Source organism: Cebus imitator, unplaced genomic scaffold, assembly GCF_001604975.1.
Source record: "Cebus imitator isolate Cc_AM_T3 unplaced genomic scaffold, Cebus_imitator-1.0 Scaffold203, whole genome shotgun sequence".
Lineage (NCBI taxonomy): Eukaryota > Metazoa > Chordata > Mammalia > Primates > Cebidae > Cebus > Cebus imitator.
In genome coordinates, this window is record NW_016107518.1 from 4,178,498 (window position 1) to 4,196,780 (window position 18,283).

General features: G+C 35.6%; 1 protein-coding gene across 4 annotated transcripts in view; it reads left to right on the forward strand.

Moving 5' to 3' along the window:
• UACA (uveal autoantigen with coiled-coil domains and ankyrin repeats) overlaps window positions 1-16,930 on the forward strand; it is a 100,965-nt gene extending 84,035 nt beyond the window's left edge. For all 4 annotated transcript variants that reach the window (XM_017548157.2, XM_017548158.2, XM_037745570.1 and 1 more), the window contains 8 exons: window positions 249-281; window positions 808-906; window positions 3,518-3,554; window positions 4,403-4,455; window positions 6,509-9,247; window positions 11,216-11,368; window positions 13,555-13,620; window positions 16,730-16,930. In XM_017548157.2, the coding sequence (XP_017403646.1) occupies window positions 249-281; window positions 808-906; window positions 3,518-3,554; window positions 4,403-4,455; window positions 6,509-9,247; window positions 11,216-11,368; window positions 13,555-13,620; window positions 16,730-16,801 (3,252 nt within the window). In that variant the 3' untranslated portion in view covers window positions 16,802-16,930. The remainder of the gene's footprint in view (window positions 1-248; window positions 282-807; window positions 907-3,517; window positions 3,555-4,402; window positions 4,456-6,508; window positions 9,248-11,215; window positions 11,369-13,554; window positions 13,621-16,729) is intronic.
• The last annotated feature ends 1,353 nt before the right edge of the window (window positions 16,931-18,283 follow it).

Consider the following 18,283-nt stretch of genomic DNA (forward strand, 5'->3'; position numbering starts at 1 on the left):
AAGAACAAGTAGAACTTGGTGGTTGATAGGTTCTCAAGAGAATCAAAAGTGCTCCTGAACCTGGATAGTGAGAAGAATGAATGACAGCTCATACAATAGAATTGGTAGTACATAATTTTCTTCTCATATCCTTGGCCCCAATCTTAAAGACATGTGCCAATCTTTTATTTAAAAGATCTTTGCCAAGTTCATGCCTTTTAAAATAAGCTTTTAAGAATTAAAATATTTTGTGTTCTTTTGAAATTTAGGAAGTTATGGTTGCTGATGATCTGGAAAGTGAGGTAGGATGACATTTTATTTTAAAGCCATAAAAATGTTTTATGAATTGAAGATGATTAGTAGTAAAAGTTTAAGTCCTGAATTGAGATAGAGACCAGGATTCTATTTGTGGTTTATTATTTAAAGGGAAATTGAAAATCTATACATGACTAAAAAAGAATGTTTTGAATATAGTGGCGTAGATTATTGTAGGCATTTTGTTGTTATTGCCTCTGAAAATCTTACTTTCTATGAAACTTGTCCTGAAAATAATGTAAAATTCTAAATATAAAGAAAATGTCTGAAAACATTAAGATTGAAAACAAACACCAGAGATTTGAATTTTTCATGATTTTGTTTATAGATATTTTATGTTTCATTAGTATATTTGTAGAAATTATCAACTCTACTAGTAGTTAAAATTCACCAGGTTGGAGAATTCATTAACTCCAGTCCTCAGTGTAATTCCCATTCATGTTTTCTAAAACACATTTTTAACCCAATTTCAACCACAGGGTGATTTTACTCTGTTTCCTCTGTTCATTTCAGAGAGAAAAGCTGAAGTCCCTTTTGGCAGTTAAAGAAAAGCAACATGAAGAAAGCTTAAGAACGATTGAGGCTCTGAAAAATAGATTTAAATATTTTGAGGTACAGAAAGGTTAAATTATTTCCTATAATTCACAATGGCTAATGGTAAGGAGCTTGGCATCAGACTTGAATTTGATTTATAAATCTCTTTTTTATAGTGTGACCTTGGGCTGCTTATTTAAAGTCTTTGAACTTGTTGCCTCTTTGGTAAAATTGGGATGATTGTCTCTTTTTCCACATAGTTATAAAGGTTAAGTGAGATCATTTAAATTGACTAGCACGTAATTGACATTTAGTTTCATTCCAGTTTCTCTTCATTGTCCATCCTTACCTTTTTGAAACATCATATTTTCACCTATACATTTACAATGAGTATAATGATAAAAAGCATTCATATAAATGAATAATGATATGTCCAGGATTATCTCAGAAAGGATTTGTCACTGGGCATCACTGAAGGTGGCTGATTCAGCATAAATCTTTTATCTTTATTGGTGAATACAGCCCCAAAGTACACTAAAAAAAGTGTCTTAGTCCATTTGTGCTGCTCCAATAGAATACAGAAAATTTATGAAGAACAAATTTATTTCTCACAGTTCTGGAGGCTGGAAAGTCCAAGATGAAGGCTCTGGCATTCATGTCTGGTGAGGGCCTTCTTGCTGCATTCTCACCTGGCAGAAGGCAAAAGGCAAAAAGGGGCCTAAGTGAAGACCTCATGACTTAAGCACTTTGCAAAAGGCCCCACCTGTTAATATCAGCACAGTGGGAATTAAGTTTCAACATATTTTCGCAGACATTCAGGCCATAGCAAAAATAATATTTTTCTTTGTAAATAAAAAACTATGTGTGCATTATGAAAAATTACATAAGACATGTTGTATGGGCCTCGCAGACATAATGTTGCATGGAAGAAATCAGACACACAGAGTACATCCTGCACAATTCTATTTTTATGAAGTTCAAAAGTAGATAAAACTAATCTGTGATATTAGATATTAGTTATTAGAATAGAGGCCACCCTTTGGTTGGTTACTGAGTAAGGTTGCGTTTGAAGAAACTTCTGGGGTCCTGGAAATGTTCTATATCTTAATCTGGGTTGTGTATAATTACAAAAGGTATGTATGTGCAAAAATTCATTGTATTGTACATATTTAATATATGTGCATATTTATGTGACTGAATTTTCAAGATTATTCAGAAACATGCTTTTATAACCCAAAGAATGATGTAGCTATAGTGGCTTCTATTTTTTCACATTTGAAGACTCTTTTTTAGGTTAATTTTGGTGATTGCTAATATTTTTGTAGCACTGACCATGTACTTTGCATTCTTGACATACATCATAAAACAAATCAACTCTATGTGACAAGTTTTATTGTTACCTGACTTCATAGGTAAGGAGGCTGAGGCACGGAGAGGTTTACCCATGAGGATTTCACAAATATTAAGTGGCAGGGTCAGGACTTGAACCCAAGCATCTGGCTCCTTTGTGCTTTCAACTACATTGCTAGTTTTAATTACACTTAGAATTACTTGAATGAGAAAATTTAGGAGTATATACGAGTCCTTTTTAGTATTCGTCAAAGTTTGACACCTATAATTTGGGTACTATTTATGTACATACTTCTTTTAGGAGCTAGACTTACTGCATGTCTTAAGTGTAAGATGTAGGCGGGGTGCAGTGTCTCATTCCTGTACTCCCTGCCACCATGCCTAGCTAATTTTTTTGTGTTTTTAATAGAGATGGGGTTTCACTATGTTGGCCAGGCTGGTCTTGAACTCCTGACTTCAGGTGATCCATCTGCCTCAGCCTCCCAAAGTGCTGGAATTACAGGCGTGAGCTACCACGTCCAGCTTGTTTTTGTAATTTTTGTAGAGACAGGGTCTTGCCATGTTGCCTAGGCTGGTGTTGAACTCCTGGGTTCAAGTGATCTGCCCTTCTCAGCCTTCCAAAGTGCTGAGATTATAGGTGTGAGCCACTGCGCCTGGCCTATTCTTACTCATGAAGTGTAATATTTTAATTTATATGTTAGATTCTTTGTATTTGACTTACTTAGGAAAAGGAGCAACCCAGTCTATTTTGATTCACCGTATCTGGAGTTTCTCTATTATTTCCTAACTAATGGATTGAGGGATTTATTACTATGTGTAGGTCTCTCTGCCTCAGTTTTATTTCCTGCTCTCTTTCTCCTTTTACTTTCAAAATACTTGGTATTTTATAAACTCTGAAAGAAGGAGTTATGTTGATATTTCATTGTCAATGAGGTAGCGTTTCCGCTTCCTACCGTGGTAAAGTAAAATGAGTTATTGATGTGAATGTAGCCACTTCCTTCCTTTTGAGGTAAAGCAGTAGCAAACAGTAGGTTTTGAAAGCTATTTCAGTTCTTTTAGGGCTTACATTTTTTTCTTTTGAGCAATAAAGTTTTTCCTTAAAACATTTGGCTGCTTTTATTAAAATACTTGGTGAAGTAGTTTATTCCCAACTGATCTCTCTCAGTCGCTAGTGCTGTGTCTTTTTGTGGGTTTGAGTAGAATAATGCTCAGGAGAAACAAGGAATGTCAAAAATGTGGTTTTAAAGACTGCATCATTTACAGCTAAAACAGATACAGAATTTAACAAAATGAGGCAGCATTCCCCCTAAAATGTTTTAATTTATGCTTCTGATTTCAGAGTGATCATTTAGGATCAGGAAGTCATTTCAGTAACCGTAAGTATGAGTATGGATTATCATTATAGTTCACCTAGTTCAAGCAAAGAAGAATGTTTATTCATATTTGTTTAACTGTAAAAGATATTCCTGCTGTTAAACTTCAACATATGGAACTAGGAAGATGTTAAGATGACTACTGTAACCGCTAACATATATTCTGATAATTACTGAAGCTCTGATTTTCCTTAGATACCTGTATTTTAAAATCGTATATTGTATGAATTACCAAATTTGCCTTGTTGATTAGCAGACATAGACATTTGTCCTGTGATATTTGGGGTTCATTTTTTATGGAAAGAACATAAACATAGTTTTCTAATTTGAAGCAATCAGTCTCAATCCAGGTAGCCATTTAAAAATTACATGTTCAATAAACAATTAGGAATTATTTTTAGACTATACACAATCTTCTTTATTCTGCAATGTTAAACAATTTCTCTAGAAAATCTATTTTTGTTTATTTCCTAGTGACCATTAAACTATCCTCTTGTACAACAGTAATATTTATGCTATCATACATGTTTTATTATCATGTAGCCTAGTTAGTTTAATGGTCTTAGATGTTTCCGAAATCTTACTTAGTGATTCTGCCGAGACAGAGCATAGAAAAAAGTAAGCAAAAAAAACCTTAGTATCAATTGTGCAGTAGACTCTGTAGGTACTTCTCTTTTATGTTTATAGAAATAATAACAGGGAAAATGGGTATTTTAGAATGAGGATTCTTTTATGTTGTACCTTCTGCCTCTCTTTTATTTGAATAATAAAGGAAGTAACGTCAAATTGATGCTTAGCCTACTTTTGTGTGGATATTTAAGTTAAAATGTCATTTATTTGCATTTATTTAGGAAAAGAAGATATGCTTCTTAAACAGGGTCAGATGTATATGGCAGACTCACAGGTAATAAGTGTCTTTATTTTAAAAATCATTTAAAGAAAATTTCTGTGCCTTTATAGAAAGAGGAGAAAGGAACATTGTATATATTAAGCATATATTCATAAAGTGAGATTTTCATTATCAAAAAATATTGGTTCTGCTTTCTTGAGTTTAATAAAAACAGATATTGCTGTTTCTGGTGCCCTCTAGAGTGTTTTTGATGATAGTGGTTATAGTAAGAGATTTGAATTACAATTTCATTGCATTTGATGCTAAGCTTCTGTTCATTAACAGTGATCAGTTATCTCTTCATATTTACCTATATAAAAGGGAAGATAGATATGAATAATTCAAAAGTAATTTGTTTTGGATTTGAAATATATTTTCCCTGACAACTAAATATATTATATTTTGGAAATTTACCTTGAAATACAGAAAACTTCCAGGAGGTAGAGTGTAGTCTGATTTTCTTACCTGCTTTTCTGCTCCTCGCTTCACATTTCATTAGATACAGGGTTTGCCTTTCTAGCATTTTCTGTGGACTGCAGAACTGGTAAATATCTGGGCTTTTAAAGACATTTCTTACATATCTTCATTTGTAGGTAGAGTGAGTTAGCCTACATGCCTCAGATCTCTTTAAGATGGAAAAATCTAAGATTCTAAATTAGGAGAGTGGTTATCAGCTTGACCAGTAATTAAAAAGATTAGATAAATATTTGATTATGGTGAAACAAGTGTGGAAGTTGTGAAGCTATGTAAGTAATTCTTCATAAATTATAGTAGTCTTAGTTTAAAGATAATTGATAAGTTGAAAGATAATTTAGAAGCAGACGGAGGCTGGGAAATTATTCCATGTTGTCAGTTTTTTTTCCTCTTGATTCAGGGGAAAGGCAGTTCAGATTTAACTGACAGTGAATCTGTAGGGGTCTGCAGCAAGCTCTGTCCTTGCTTCATAAGAGGCAAGGATTTGGCTGAAGGGCAGAAGTAGGTTTAAGGCAGAGGGAGAGACCAAGGGAAGTTTTAGGGCAGGAGTGAGTTTATTAAAAAGTGTTAGAGCAGGAACAAAAAGAAGCAAAGTACACTTGAAAGAAGACCAAGTGGGTGGCTTGAGAGATCCCAGTGCCCTGTTCAGCCCTTAGCTTGGGATTTTTATACAGTGGCTTGGTTTGGGGGTTTGCATTTCTCCTCCCTTGATTCTTCTCTTGGGGCAGGCTATCTGCATGCATAGTGACCTGTCGGCACTTAGGAGGGGCCACATGTGTAGTGCCTTTGCTAAGGTTGTACACATGCTCTCTAGAGACTATTTTCCTTGACCAGTCAGATGCCCCCAGAAGAAGGTCATACATCCACCATTTTACCTCTTAGTTCACATGCTTGAGCCAATTCATCCAGCTCCTGAGATCTTATCGGAAAGCTGCCAGTCACCAGCTCCAGGTGTTTTCTATCTATTGGGAGACTCTTCTGGTTCTGGCTGTGACCAGTCATTCTCTTGACAACTTTAATAACTAGCTGGGTTTATTTTGGTGGTATTTTTATAATTTAAAGAATATTCTGTTGGAATTAACAGCAAAGATATGCAGAAGTAAAAAATCTTATTAGTACTTAATCTATAATTCTATGAAATTATCTGCAAATTAAAAATTACAGTACTTGTTTTTATTGAAGGATACAATGGTTTTCTTCAGAATTTGAAGTTCTAAGCACATTATGTGACATAAAACAGAAATAATAAATATGTTTTGATAAAGTTGATGGTTTTCATATGTGGGTAGGTATTATAAATGGGGAAAGAAAGACAAAATAGCACCCAGTGACCATGGTCATTTTTCCTTTGTTCTTCCTGGAATAGACTTAAGTGAAGAGAACTCTCAATATGTTGTGACTATCTTAAGGAAATCATATCCAGAACTGTTTTTCTTACCACAGAAATCAACATTTGATATTTTTCCGTCGTACTACCTCATCTGAAAACCCTTTGACTCCCGATGATCTGCAAACTTTCCATAAGTTTGGTGAAAAAGTATAGTAAATATCTCATTTAGGCTTTTGTGATTGATGTCTTTTTTTTTCTTTTTAGTGTACTTCCCCAGGTATACCAGCCCATGTGCAAAGCAGATCTATGTTAAGACCTCTGGAGCTATCTTTATCCAGTCCAACATCATACTCTGAAAATGAAATTTTAAGGAAAGAGTTAGACACAATGCGAACTTTCTGTGAGTCAGCAAAACAAGACCGACTGAAGCTCCAAAATGAACTGGCACACAAAGTGGCAGAATGCAAAGCATTAGCGTTAGAATGTGAAAGGGTCAAGGAGGATTCAGATGAACAGATAAAGCAATTAGAAGATGCATTAAAAGATGTACAGAAGAGGATGTATGAATCAGAAGGTAAAGTTAAACAAATGCAGACCCACTTTCTTGCCCTTAAAGAACACTTAACAAGTGAAGCAGCTACAGGGAATCACAGACTAACCGAGGAACTAAAGGATCAGTTGAAAGACATGAAAGCAAAATATGAAGGTGCTTCAGCAGAAGTGGGGAAATTAAGAAACCAAATCAAACAAAATGAGATGATAGTAGAAGAGTTTAAGAGGGATGAAGGCAAGCTGATAGAAGAAAATAAGCGATTGCAGAAGGAACTCAGTATGTGTGAAATGGAGCGAGAGAAGAAAGGAAGAAAGGTCGCAGAGATGGAAGGCCAGGCAAAAGAATTGTTAGCAAAGTTGGCCCTTTCCATTCCAGCTGAAAAATTTGAAAACATGAAGAGCTCATTATCAAATGAAGTGAATGAGAAAGCAAAAAAATTAGCAGACATGGAAAGAGAATATGAAAAATCACTTAGTGAAATTAGACAGTTAAAGAGAGAACTTGAGAATGCTAAGGCTAAGCTTGCTCAGCATGTCAAACTGGAGGAACATGAACAGGTTAAGAGCAGATTAGAGCAGAAATCAGGAGAACTTGGGAAGAAGATCACCGAGTTGACATTGAAAAATCAGATACTACAAAAGGAAATTGAAAAAGTTTATCTGGATAATAAGCTCCTTAAGGAGCAAGCACATAACTTAACAATTGAAATGAAAAATCATTATGTTCCTTTAAAACTAAATGAAGATATGAAAAAGTCACATAATGCAATTATTGATGATCTTAATAGAAAGCTTTTAGATGTAACACAAAAATATACAGAAAAGAAATTGGAAATGGAGAAATTGCTACTGGAAAATGACAGCTTAAGTAAGAATGTGAGTCGCCTAGAAACTGTGTTTGTACCTCCTGAGAAACATGAAAAAGAGGTAACAGCTCTGAAATCCAATATTGTCGAAGTTAAGAAACAGCTGTCTGAACTTAAGAAAAAATGTGGCGAAGACCAGGAGAAAATACATGCTCTCATGTCTGAAAACACTAACTTGAAGAAGATGATGAATAATCAGTATGTGCCAGTTAAAACCCATGAAGAAATTAAAACAACACTGAATAACACGTTAGATAAAACTAACAGAGAATTATTAGATATGAAGAAAAAATATGAAGATATAAATCAGGAATTTATAAAACTAAAAGATAAGAATGAAATATTAAAAAGAAACCTGGAAAACACTCAGAACCAAATAAAAGCTGAGTACATCAGCCTGGCAGAGCACAAGGCAAAGATGAGCTCACTAAGTCAGGGCATGAGAAAGGTGCAGGATAGTAATGCTGAAATCCTGGCCAACTACAGAAAAGGCCAAGAAGAGATTGTGACACTGCATGCCGAAATTAAAGCCCAGAAGAAGGAGCTCGACACAATACAAGAATGCATTAAAGTAAAATATGCACCAATTGTCAGCTTTGAGGAGTGTGAGAGAAAATTTAAAGCAACAGAGAAAGAACTAAAAGATCAGTTATCAGAGCAGACACAGAAGTATAGTGTCAGTGAAGAAGAAGCCAAGAAAAACAAGCAAGAGAATGACAAGTTAAAGAAGGAGATTTTTACCCTTCAGAAAGATTTGAGGGATAAGACGGTTCTCATTGAGAAGTCTCATGAAATGGAAAGAGCATTAAGCAGAAAAACAGAAGAGCTAAACAAACAGTTAAAAGACTTGTCACAGAAATACACAGAAGTAAAGAATGTGAAAGAGAAGCTAGCAGAAGAAAATGCCAAACAGGCTTCTGAGATACTTGCAGTGCAAAATCTTTTGCAAAAGCAACATGTCCCATTGGAACAGGTTGAGGCTCTGAAAAAATCTCTTAATGGCACAATTGAGAATCTAAAGGAAGAACTGAAGAACATGCACAGGTGTTATGAGAAAGAGCAGCAGACAGTGACCAAACTGCATCAGTTGTTGGAGAATCAAAAGAACTCTTCTGTGCCCCTGGCAGAGCATTTACAGATTAAAGAAGCATTTGAGAAAGAAGTTGGAATCATAAAAGCTAGCTTGAAAGAAAAGGAAGAAGAAAGCCAAAACAAAATGGAAGAAGTCTCCAAACTTCAGTCTGAGGTTCAGAATACTAAACAAGCATTAAAAAAGTTAGAGACTAGAGAGGTAGTTGATTTGTCTAAATATAAAGCAACAAAAAGCGATTTGGAGACACAGATTTCCAGCTTAAATGAAAAATTGGCCAATCTGAATAGAAAGTATGAGGAAGTATGTGAGGAAGTTTTGCATGCCAAAAAGAAGGAAATATCTGCAAAAGATGAGAAGGAATTGCTACATTTCAGCATTGAACAAGAAATCAAGGATCAGAAGGAACGATGTGATAAGTCCTTAACAACAATCACAGAGTTACAAAGAAGAATACAAGAATCTGCTAAACAAATAGAAGCAAAAGATAATAAGGTAGGTGCAAAGTAGTCTGTCTGCATGGCTAATGTGTTGGAACCCCAGAGCAGCACTGGCAGAGTCGAAAGAGAATAGGACTCTACCACAGAATCTCACAGGGAACTATACACAGGTATTAACAAAGTGACCGGGCTGTGCTACACTTTCCCAGTTAAATTCTGAAGCCCATAAATGTATGAAAAGGTTAAAAAACAAACAAACAAACAAATTAGACACACCCTTTCCAGTCTGGCAACTTGTGTGCAAAAATTCTGAATCGTAAAAAATGAAGTAACATAAACAAAAATCAAAAGCATTTTTCCTTCTGTTTCTTTAGCTGTTCTAGCCAAGAATTGAGGAACAGCGGGGAGACTTAAGGTTCATAGATGGAGAGTCAAAAGTCAGTGGGTTTGTGGCATGTGAAAGATGGGGAAGGGGATGGTGGGGAAGCTCTCTTCCTGGGCTGCAAGAAACCAAGCACTCTGGGGAGCATCCAGAGTTGATCTTGGCAGCCACCGTTGTAAACTGAGCCCTCCAATTTATTTTATGTTCGGTTGCTCATGTCTTTCTACAGACTAGTTTCCTCACCCAGAATGTCCTTTTCCTCCTTTTACTGAGTTGAATCCTATACATTCTTTAACATGTTATCCTCCTTCCTAAAGCCCTCACTGTCCAATCTAGCCTATAGTAAATAGTTCGCCCTCCAAGATGCATGTTTGGTTGTGGCTTTGCCATCCATTTAAAACATTTATATTACCTTGTTAGAATTATGTGATTGATCTTCCCAATCAGTTTTTAAGAGGAGGGTTTATAACTTAACTTTCCATCTTATCTTTCATTCTCAACAATATTTTTGAAACTGATATTGCATTAAGCTTGTACTATGGAGATGAAATATGAAGATTGACTGCAGTTTTATCAATCAACATGTAATGATTAAATGCCTTCTGCATATCATGTGCTGGAGATACAGTTGAGTAAACACAGACACAGACTGCCCTCCCCAGTGAGAGTACTTGTACGTACTATCCTCTGGCACACCACCTCCATGATTGATAATTTAAGTGTGCTAAGCTTGTTCGGAAGGTAGTTACGGTATATATAGTAATATATAATTATAAGCACTAATTAATAGCTACTTGTCATTTATTGAGCATGTTACTTATAATTGCATTTGATTGCCTTTTTTTTTCCTATTATTATTTTTCAATAAAAAATTTTGTGGGGGAAGGGATGGAGTTATATTGCCCAGGCTGGTCTTGAATTCCTGAGTTTAAACAATCCTCCTGCCTTGGCTTTCCAAAGTGTTGGGATCATAGGTGTGAGCCACTGTGCCCAACCTGATTTTCTTCACTCTGAAAGATTATCCAGCTTTCACCAATGTGGAATCTAAGGCTCAGAAAAGTGAAGGAAATTAGCCACATTCTCATAAGTCAACTCTGTCTGACTTTAAAGTAGGGGGGGAAAAGCTATGTTTCTAGGGACTTCCTATAAACAGCCACCTTGTTGTTTGTTTTTTTTTTTTTCCCTCGACAACAAAGTGGTCTTAAATAATACAACTCTTGGAAGGTACAAGAAACATGTTAATTCTAGACTTACATGGGCTACACCCTTTTAGTTTTTACACTTCATTGCAGGGAATCCCCCTTCCCTTCCTGTGTTCCAGAAGTTACCTGGAAAATAGTTCATATGCCTTCATAGATGCTTATATATTATCTAAAAGTAAGAACACTAACTTTATACTCACATCTTAGGATATATGTAATATTTATTCTTAATTTGGTATTGCTTTTGTACAGAATTTCTGGAAAGGAATTTAATTATAAATTACATATTGATAACAGTCTTGGCAATATTCATACCTCAGTTTTCTGGTGTATAAAGATAAAGCTTGTGTCTCCAGAAAGGAATGATTTCTGTACAGAGATGTTCATTATACATGAATAAGTGAATAATATGTTTCTCCCACAACTTTTTTTTTTAAAGATAACTGAATTGCTTAATGATGTGGAAAGACTAAAACAGGCACTCAATGGCCTTTCCCAGCTCACCTACACAAGTGGGAACCCCACCAAGAGACAGAGCCAGCTGATTGACACTCTGCAACACCAAGTGAAATCTCTGCAGCAACAGCTGGCTGTGAGTAACCAGACACATGGGTCTTTGTGTGAATATGTGCTGGTTCCCTGTAGTTAGTTTGTAAGGCTAATTTAGAAATTAAGTGTAGCTGTGTTCATATCCAAGAATGTAATTGTTTTTATATACCAAAAGTTACCTACACTGGTGGTGTAATAATACGTATTGGATGACTACTGTATAGCAGGCATGATATTAAACATTTTACATACCTTATCTGTAAACTTTATCTTCATCACAATCCCACAAAACAGGTTTATTTCCTCCATTTGATTCTTAAGGAAACAAAGAGTACAACACTTGATGCCTGGGGTCATTCAGCTCGGGTATAAATCTGAAACTGGCTGACTCCAAATCTAGCATCTTTCTCACTGCAGTGTACCCTCTAAAATATTGGTCCCACTAAACTAACGGAGGTTTTAAAATAATCTTTTATCTTTGTGAATAAAGAGGCATTCCTATGGTTTTATACCTTGCATAGAAGGATAAGTGCCTGGATTTAGAAGCTTAAATTGGAAGCTGTGGTCTAAGTCCTGCCACTTATAAGGAAGTGACAAGGAACATTCCCTTTAACCCTTGGTTTTCTCATCTAGAAAATAGAATAATAACTTATTACTTGCTTGTCTGCATTTTTTAAAGATGAGTTCTTGCTATATTGCTTATTAGGCTGGTCTCCCGTGGGGTCTTACTGTAGGCTGATCTGGGCTGAAGTGATCCGATTGCCTCAGCTTCCTGAGTATCTGGGACTATATTTTTAATTGAATGCACTAATACACATTGAAATGCTAAGTAAAATGGTCCAATCACATGTAAATTGTTGCCAGTGTTTTCCTATTTCATAGAATTGTTTATGAGTTTTTTTTTTAATACAAGAAAGGTTTGTTTTTTTTTTTAGTGTTTATTTTTTAACACTGTAGGCCTACAGATGAAGGATGGCAAATTGTGGATTTGGATCTTATCCAAGGAGTGTAGCGTCCCTTTAATAACTGGAAATATTTGTTTATTGTTTTTTATGTTCATGACGGTGTGCTAAGCAGGGATGAAGAAAGCATGCCATTGCTGTCCCCACGGAGTTGTGGGTAGAGAGGCAAAATATAGATCCATAAAAAGTGAAATGACAAGATGAGAGATGTCAAATATAGAATTGAGAATGCAGATTCTAAGTGATAGGGGTTTCCAGGAAGGAAAGATTAGTGGTGTGGTGGAAGCTAGTTTTAAAGAAGGGAGTACATGGCTTGAACTTGTAAAGTAGATGCTACTTTGGTAGGTGAAAGGAAAGTAGAGGCTCTTCCTCCAAAGAAAATAGGGTAAAAAAAGACATGGAAGTGGAATACAAGTGGCATGGCCAGAGGGCAGTAAAAGGCCTGCCTGTAGAGTAGTCCCCCTCTTATCCACTGAGGGTATGTTCCAAGACCCCCAGTGGGTGCCTGAAATCATGGATAGGACCTGCTGAACCCTATATATGCTGTGTTTTTCCCCCATTTTTACATACCTGTGATAAAGTGTAATTTAGAAATTGGGCACAGTAAGAGATTAATAACAACAACATCATAAAATAGAACAATGATAACAATATGTCATAATAAAAGTAATGTGAATGCAACTTCTCTGTGTATCTCAAACTGAAATAGAGAAAGTGAAACCACCGATCGCAAAACTCCCGATAAGAGGGGATTGCCGTACTTGAGAGTGAATGTTTGAAGCCAAACTAGAAGCCATTGAGAACAAAACTGATGCATTTGGATTCTCTCTTGTATGTAAAGGAGTATCACTCAAGGCTTTCAAGCCAAAAGTGATGTGAGGAAAGAGCTACCTTAGTCTCAGAGGCATGATAAGGAATACAGTGTGGAGATAGTAAGACAGGATAGGAAGTGTTTGCAATAATCCAAACGTGTGGTAAGTGTCTGCAGAAGTTCATGGCACTAGATGTGAACTAAAGCAATAATTTCATGTTACTTAAGGAAAGTAGCATTGCTGTCGTTATGAATGTTCCCACGTATTCATTAGAGAAGTTTATATTGTTATGTTTTGGAATTATGTATCTGGTAGGTCCGAGGCAGTCTGTTGTTAGAAGCAGCAGGAGTGCCTTAATAATAATGGTAGTTTTGTAGCATGAGGCCTGAGCATTGTCCAGACTTCAGAAATGTGAACGCCGATATTCAGATCTGCTCATCTTTTCACATTTCTAGGATGCTGACAGACAGCACCAAGAAGTAATTGCAATTTATCGGACACACCTTCTTAGTGCTGCACAGGTAAAGAACTACTTCTCCTTTGGAAAGAATATTGCTTTAGAGATAATAATTTTTTATTTTCAAATAAATTTATGTGAAAGTAACTGATGTTTAAAGTAGCTGCACCCCATATCCTTACTTTAATTATGTTTCTTTTAATCATGGTTTGTGCATCTCCAGAAAAAATTTACAACGCTATATGGCAACACAACATCTTAAATTTAGTGCTGTCTCCATCTGCTTGTCACTCAGTTTATAGACAGTTTGGTAACATGTGCTGGCCGCACACGTTAATGGTGTTGCTAGCTGGAGACGGTGCCTGGACATCCACACGTGGCTGTCATCTAAAAGGAGAGTGGGAACGACTTTGAATTCTAGAAAAGCACAAAAGTGACAAGCAGGGTGTTGTGTGTAGGATTGTAATAATCAAAGAAAAAGTGATCTGTTAAGAGAGAATTGATAATAGTTATTTACCAAGCCTTAATTTGGCTTGGTAAAGCCAAGGAATAATTAAGGAAGAATATTATGAATTGCCATTTTTAGGGGGGTACTGAGAAAGTTATGGTTAAAAAAACATACTAAGAAGTGATTAGCATATAAAGGATACTCTTCTTAATTTCCTGTAGAAACCCCATGAGCTGCATCTCCAAAATTCTCAGAATAGATTTTTCAGGAAGAAACTGTACTAAAAGAAACAAATTTTAGAATGACAGGAGAGAGAGCATGGGAATTATTTGGATTTGAAGTGTGTTAGGCCAAACTGTAAAAACCAGCAAGCAAAAAAAAAAAAACAAAGAAAAAACAAAAATAACAACCGAAAACAAAACCAAAGAAGGGAAAGATGGATGTTGAGAGAAAGCTTCAAAAAAAGATCAATTTTAAAAAGAGAACTAGATAAAATAATAAAAAGAAAGATACTTTATGAGTCAAATTCTTAAAATCAGTAGACCTGGCTTTTCTATAGGAGATGGAGGGGAAACTAACTAATGACAAAGAATGAATGATATGATAGAATAAGGTATCTTAGCTACTCTCTTTTAAACAAATAAAAGATAAACCAGAATTTTAAAGTTGATTGCAATTATTAAGAGAAGACTATTGAGGGACAGTGAATAGGAACTTTAAGTGGGGCAAACAGTAGAAAATCATAGAAAATCTATATTAGACAGGCTGAGAAACTCACTGGTATTGGTTATGAGAGGAAGAGCTTGCTCTTAATGAAAAAATATAGCAAACTAACAAGCCTTTCCACTTTGCATACTATGTACTTCTGGAATTTGAAATTATTTTCTACTGCATCCTAATGAAACATAACAAAAGCAGTTGGCATCAGAAATAGTCTTGCCTTCTGGCATCATAAAGTTAACTAAGATATTAAGTTTAGTCAACTATGGATAATGTTTGAAATTTAAACACCCTGCTGTTATAGAAACAGATTTTGGAAGCAAAACTTTTTATATTAATGGGAAGTGTTGTGCTGAAACCTCTTCAAGTATTCCAGGAAAGGAAAGGTGTGCATGTATGTGTGCGTGCGTGTGTGTGTGTGTGTGTGTGTGTGCATGTGTTGGGAGGGGGTGCAATATTATAATAAGTCCACCACATTGACTTGCATTTAATCAACTTGTGCCACCATTTTAAGTTTAAAGTATTTTTAAAAAATATAAATAGCTAACATGCATGTAAAAAAGATACTTGGTTTCATCAGTAATGGCGGAGATGCAAATGAATAAGAACATACCATTTTTCACCTGCAGGACTGGCAGTATTACACAAGATTATAGTTGGTTGGGTTAGCCAGAGTGTATGGGAAATGGGCATTTTTACTCTGTTGATGGTAGTGCAGTTAGTTATAATCTCCATAGAGGGAAATTTTGTAGTGCTTAACAGAATTAAAAATTGAGATGGCTTTTTGATCCAGCAGTTTCATCTCTAGTAATATGTCCATTAAGACTGGAAATACCTTAAATGTCCATTATTAAGGGAATGGGTAAAGAAATGAAATTCACCCATACAGTGGATATTATGCAATAATTTAAAATAATTGGGTAGTTCAAAGGAAAGATTTCTGTGACATTAGGTAAGAAAACAAGATCTTACTTATGTAAAAACAAATATGGGTTTTTAAAATCAATTACTTTAATTTTAAGTTTTTTTTTAAGAGACAGAGTCTTGCTCTGTCATCCAGGCTGGAGTGCAGTGGCACAATCATAGCTCACACAGCCTCAACTTCTGGGCTCAAGTGATTGTCCTCCCTCAACCTACCAAGTAGGTGGGACTACAGGCATATGCCACCACACCCAGCTAATTTCTTTTTTTTTGAGTTTTTGAGATGGAGTCTCAGTATATTGTCTAAGCTGGTCTTAAACTCCTGGCCTCAAGTGATCCTCCCACCTTGGCCTCCCAAAGTGCAGGGATTGCAGGTGTAAGCCACTGTGCTCGGCCATCAATTAGTTTTCTAATTTAAAAAAAAAAAAAAAAAGAAACTCAGCAGCAATAACAACAAATATCCTTGTAGTTTACTTTGCTCATTTATAACTTATGCTACCCCTATCATCCAAGGGTGTTACTAAAAAGAGAAAGAGGGAGGATTGTCCATTTGTTTTCTGGTAATGGATGTTAGAGCAACTGGTGGGCACTACACTTTTTTTTTTTTTAAAGACAGAGCCTTGTCCTGTCACCCAGGCTGGAGTGCAGTGTCACAATCTCGGCTTACTGCAACATCCGCCTCCCAGGTTCAAGTGATTCTCCCATCTCAGCCTCCCAAGTAGCTGGGATTACAGGCGTGTGCCTCCACACATGGCTAATTTTTGTATTTTTAGTAGAGATGAGGGTTTTGCCATGTTGGCCATTCCGGTCTTGAATTCCTGACCTCAACTGATCCACCTGCCTCGGCCTCCTAAAGTGCTGGGATTGCAGGCATGAGCCACCACGCCCGGCCATGCACTGCTTATTAGTTGATCATGATAGAGCTATACTCCCTTTTCCAGTAATTCCTTTAGATATCACTGCAGTGGTGAGGATTTAGCACGTGATGAATCAATGACTAGTTATGTTCTGTAAAAGCTTTGTCTTTAGAATTCTTATGTAAACAAAGATGTCATAAAATATCGCTTCTCTTCTTTCTCTGAAGGGTCACATGGATGAAGATGTTCAGGCGGCTCTGCTCCAGATCATACAAATGCGGCAGGGGCTTGTGTGCTAGCAGTTAGCACTGGCTGCCAGTATCTGTTTTATCTTGCTGGTGCTGAACATTCTTTGTACAACTCCATGGTCTTTCTGGGCCGTACTGTGCTGGTATAATTAAAATAAAATATATTTTGTTCCATCGGTAGGTTTTTAAAAAATTAGATAAATACGTTAGTCTTTTCCAGTATCATTTCAAATCTTATTTTCTCTGTGTGTTAATTTTACAAACAGGCAAACAACATAGCACTTTGCCCTGGATTGACTGCATATTTTTAAACCTTTGAGTCCCTAATAAAATGTGAGCCATCTGAGTGAGTCCATATGAAGGGAGGTTAGGCTGAACTAATTGCTTAAAGATTTCTTTCAGAGAAATGAATTTGGTTGGTGGCCACTTTTGGATCAAAAGACCTTTCAGAACCTCACAACTTGAGACATACTACAGTTGCAAGGAATGCATTGTAACTTGGCTGGCTAAGTTATGTCTTTATTGAGGTAACTTCATTAGTGTCTTTGGCCTTTTCTGGAGGTGTAGATATTTTTTCTTTTTGCACTAATAACTTTTATGCCTTTTAAAATAAATTGATTTTCATAAATGGTTTACAGTGCTAAATTACATTTAAATGAAGAACAGGCACGGGTGGAATATATCAGGAATTTATAATAAAATTGCCTCATAATCTCTACAACAGTACCTTAATTTTTACTTGTGGTGACTATTCTTGCCACAGTATTAGTGAATAATGATAAATGATATACTAGATTTTTCAAAGTGTCAAAACCTTTAGACTTTCTTTTGCGATTAGTTTGACATTTGCTACTATAGTAACCAAGCACTTATTATATATGCATCCTCCAAATGTTTCTTGCCTGTTTATAGGAAAGTTATACTAATGAGATTAATAATGTGAAATACAGTTTTCCTGCAAAATTACCATTAGAGAATTGATTTTAGATAACCAATTTTTAAAGTTTTAAAGAAAAGTACAATAATACAGTACACTGAAAGACTGTATAGATAGCAATAAAATAACATAAGTGGACATGTTTATAGTAAATACTCTGAAGTAACTAACCATTTTTATTAACTACATCTCATTAGGGAAAGTTTATATGTCTTGTTATTTTTTATTAACATTTTATTTACCATTCAGAGTGAAAATTACTAATTTGACTGTTAACAAATAACTGAGCAAATGAATCGTCGGAGTTGGGTTTTCTTAAATTGCAAAATTTGCCTTAGCAATAATCTTTGAACATCCTGAACCAGATTTTTTTCTTCCCTTTTTGTTCAATAGGGCAAAAGTACCATCAAAATGGCTTCTCATACCAAAGACTAAGCCATCATGTTTTTTCAGTGTTAAAACAACAGTGAAAGGCAGAATTGGATTTATTTTTTTCTTTATACAGTTTACTTAAGCAGTATCTGTTTCTTTAATTTTTTTTTTTTTTTTTTTTTTTTTTTTTTTTTTTTTTTTTTTTTTTTTTTTTTTTTTTTTTT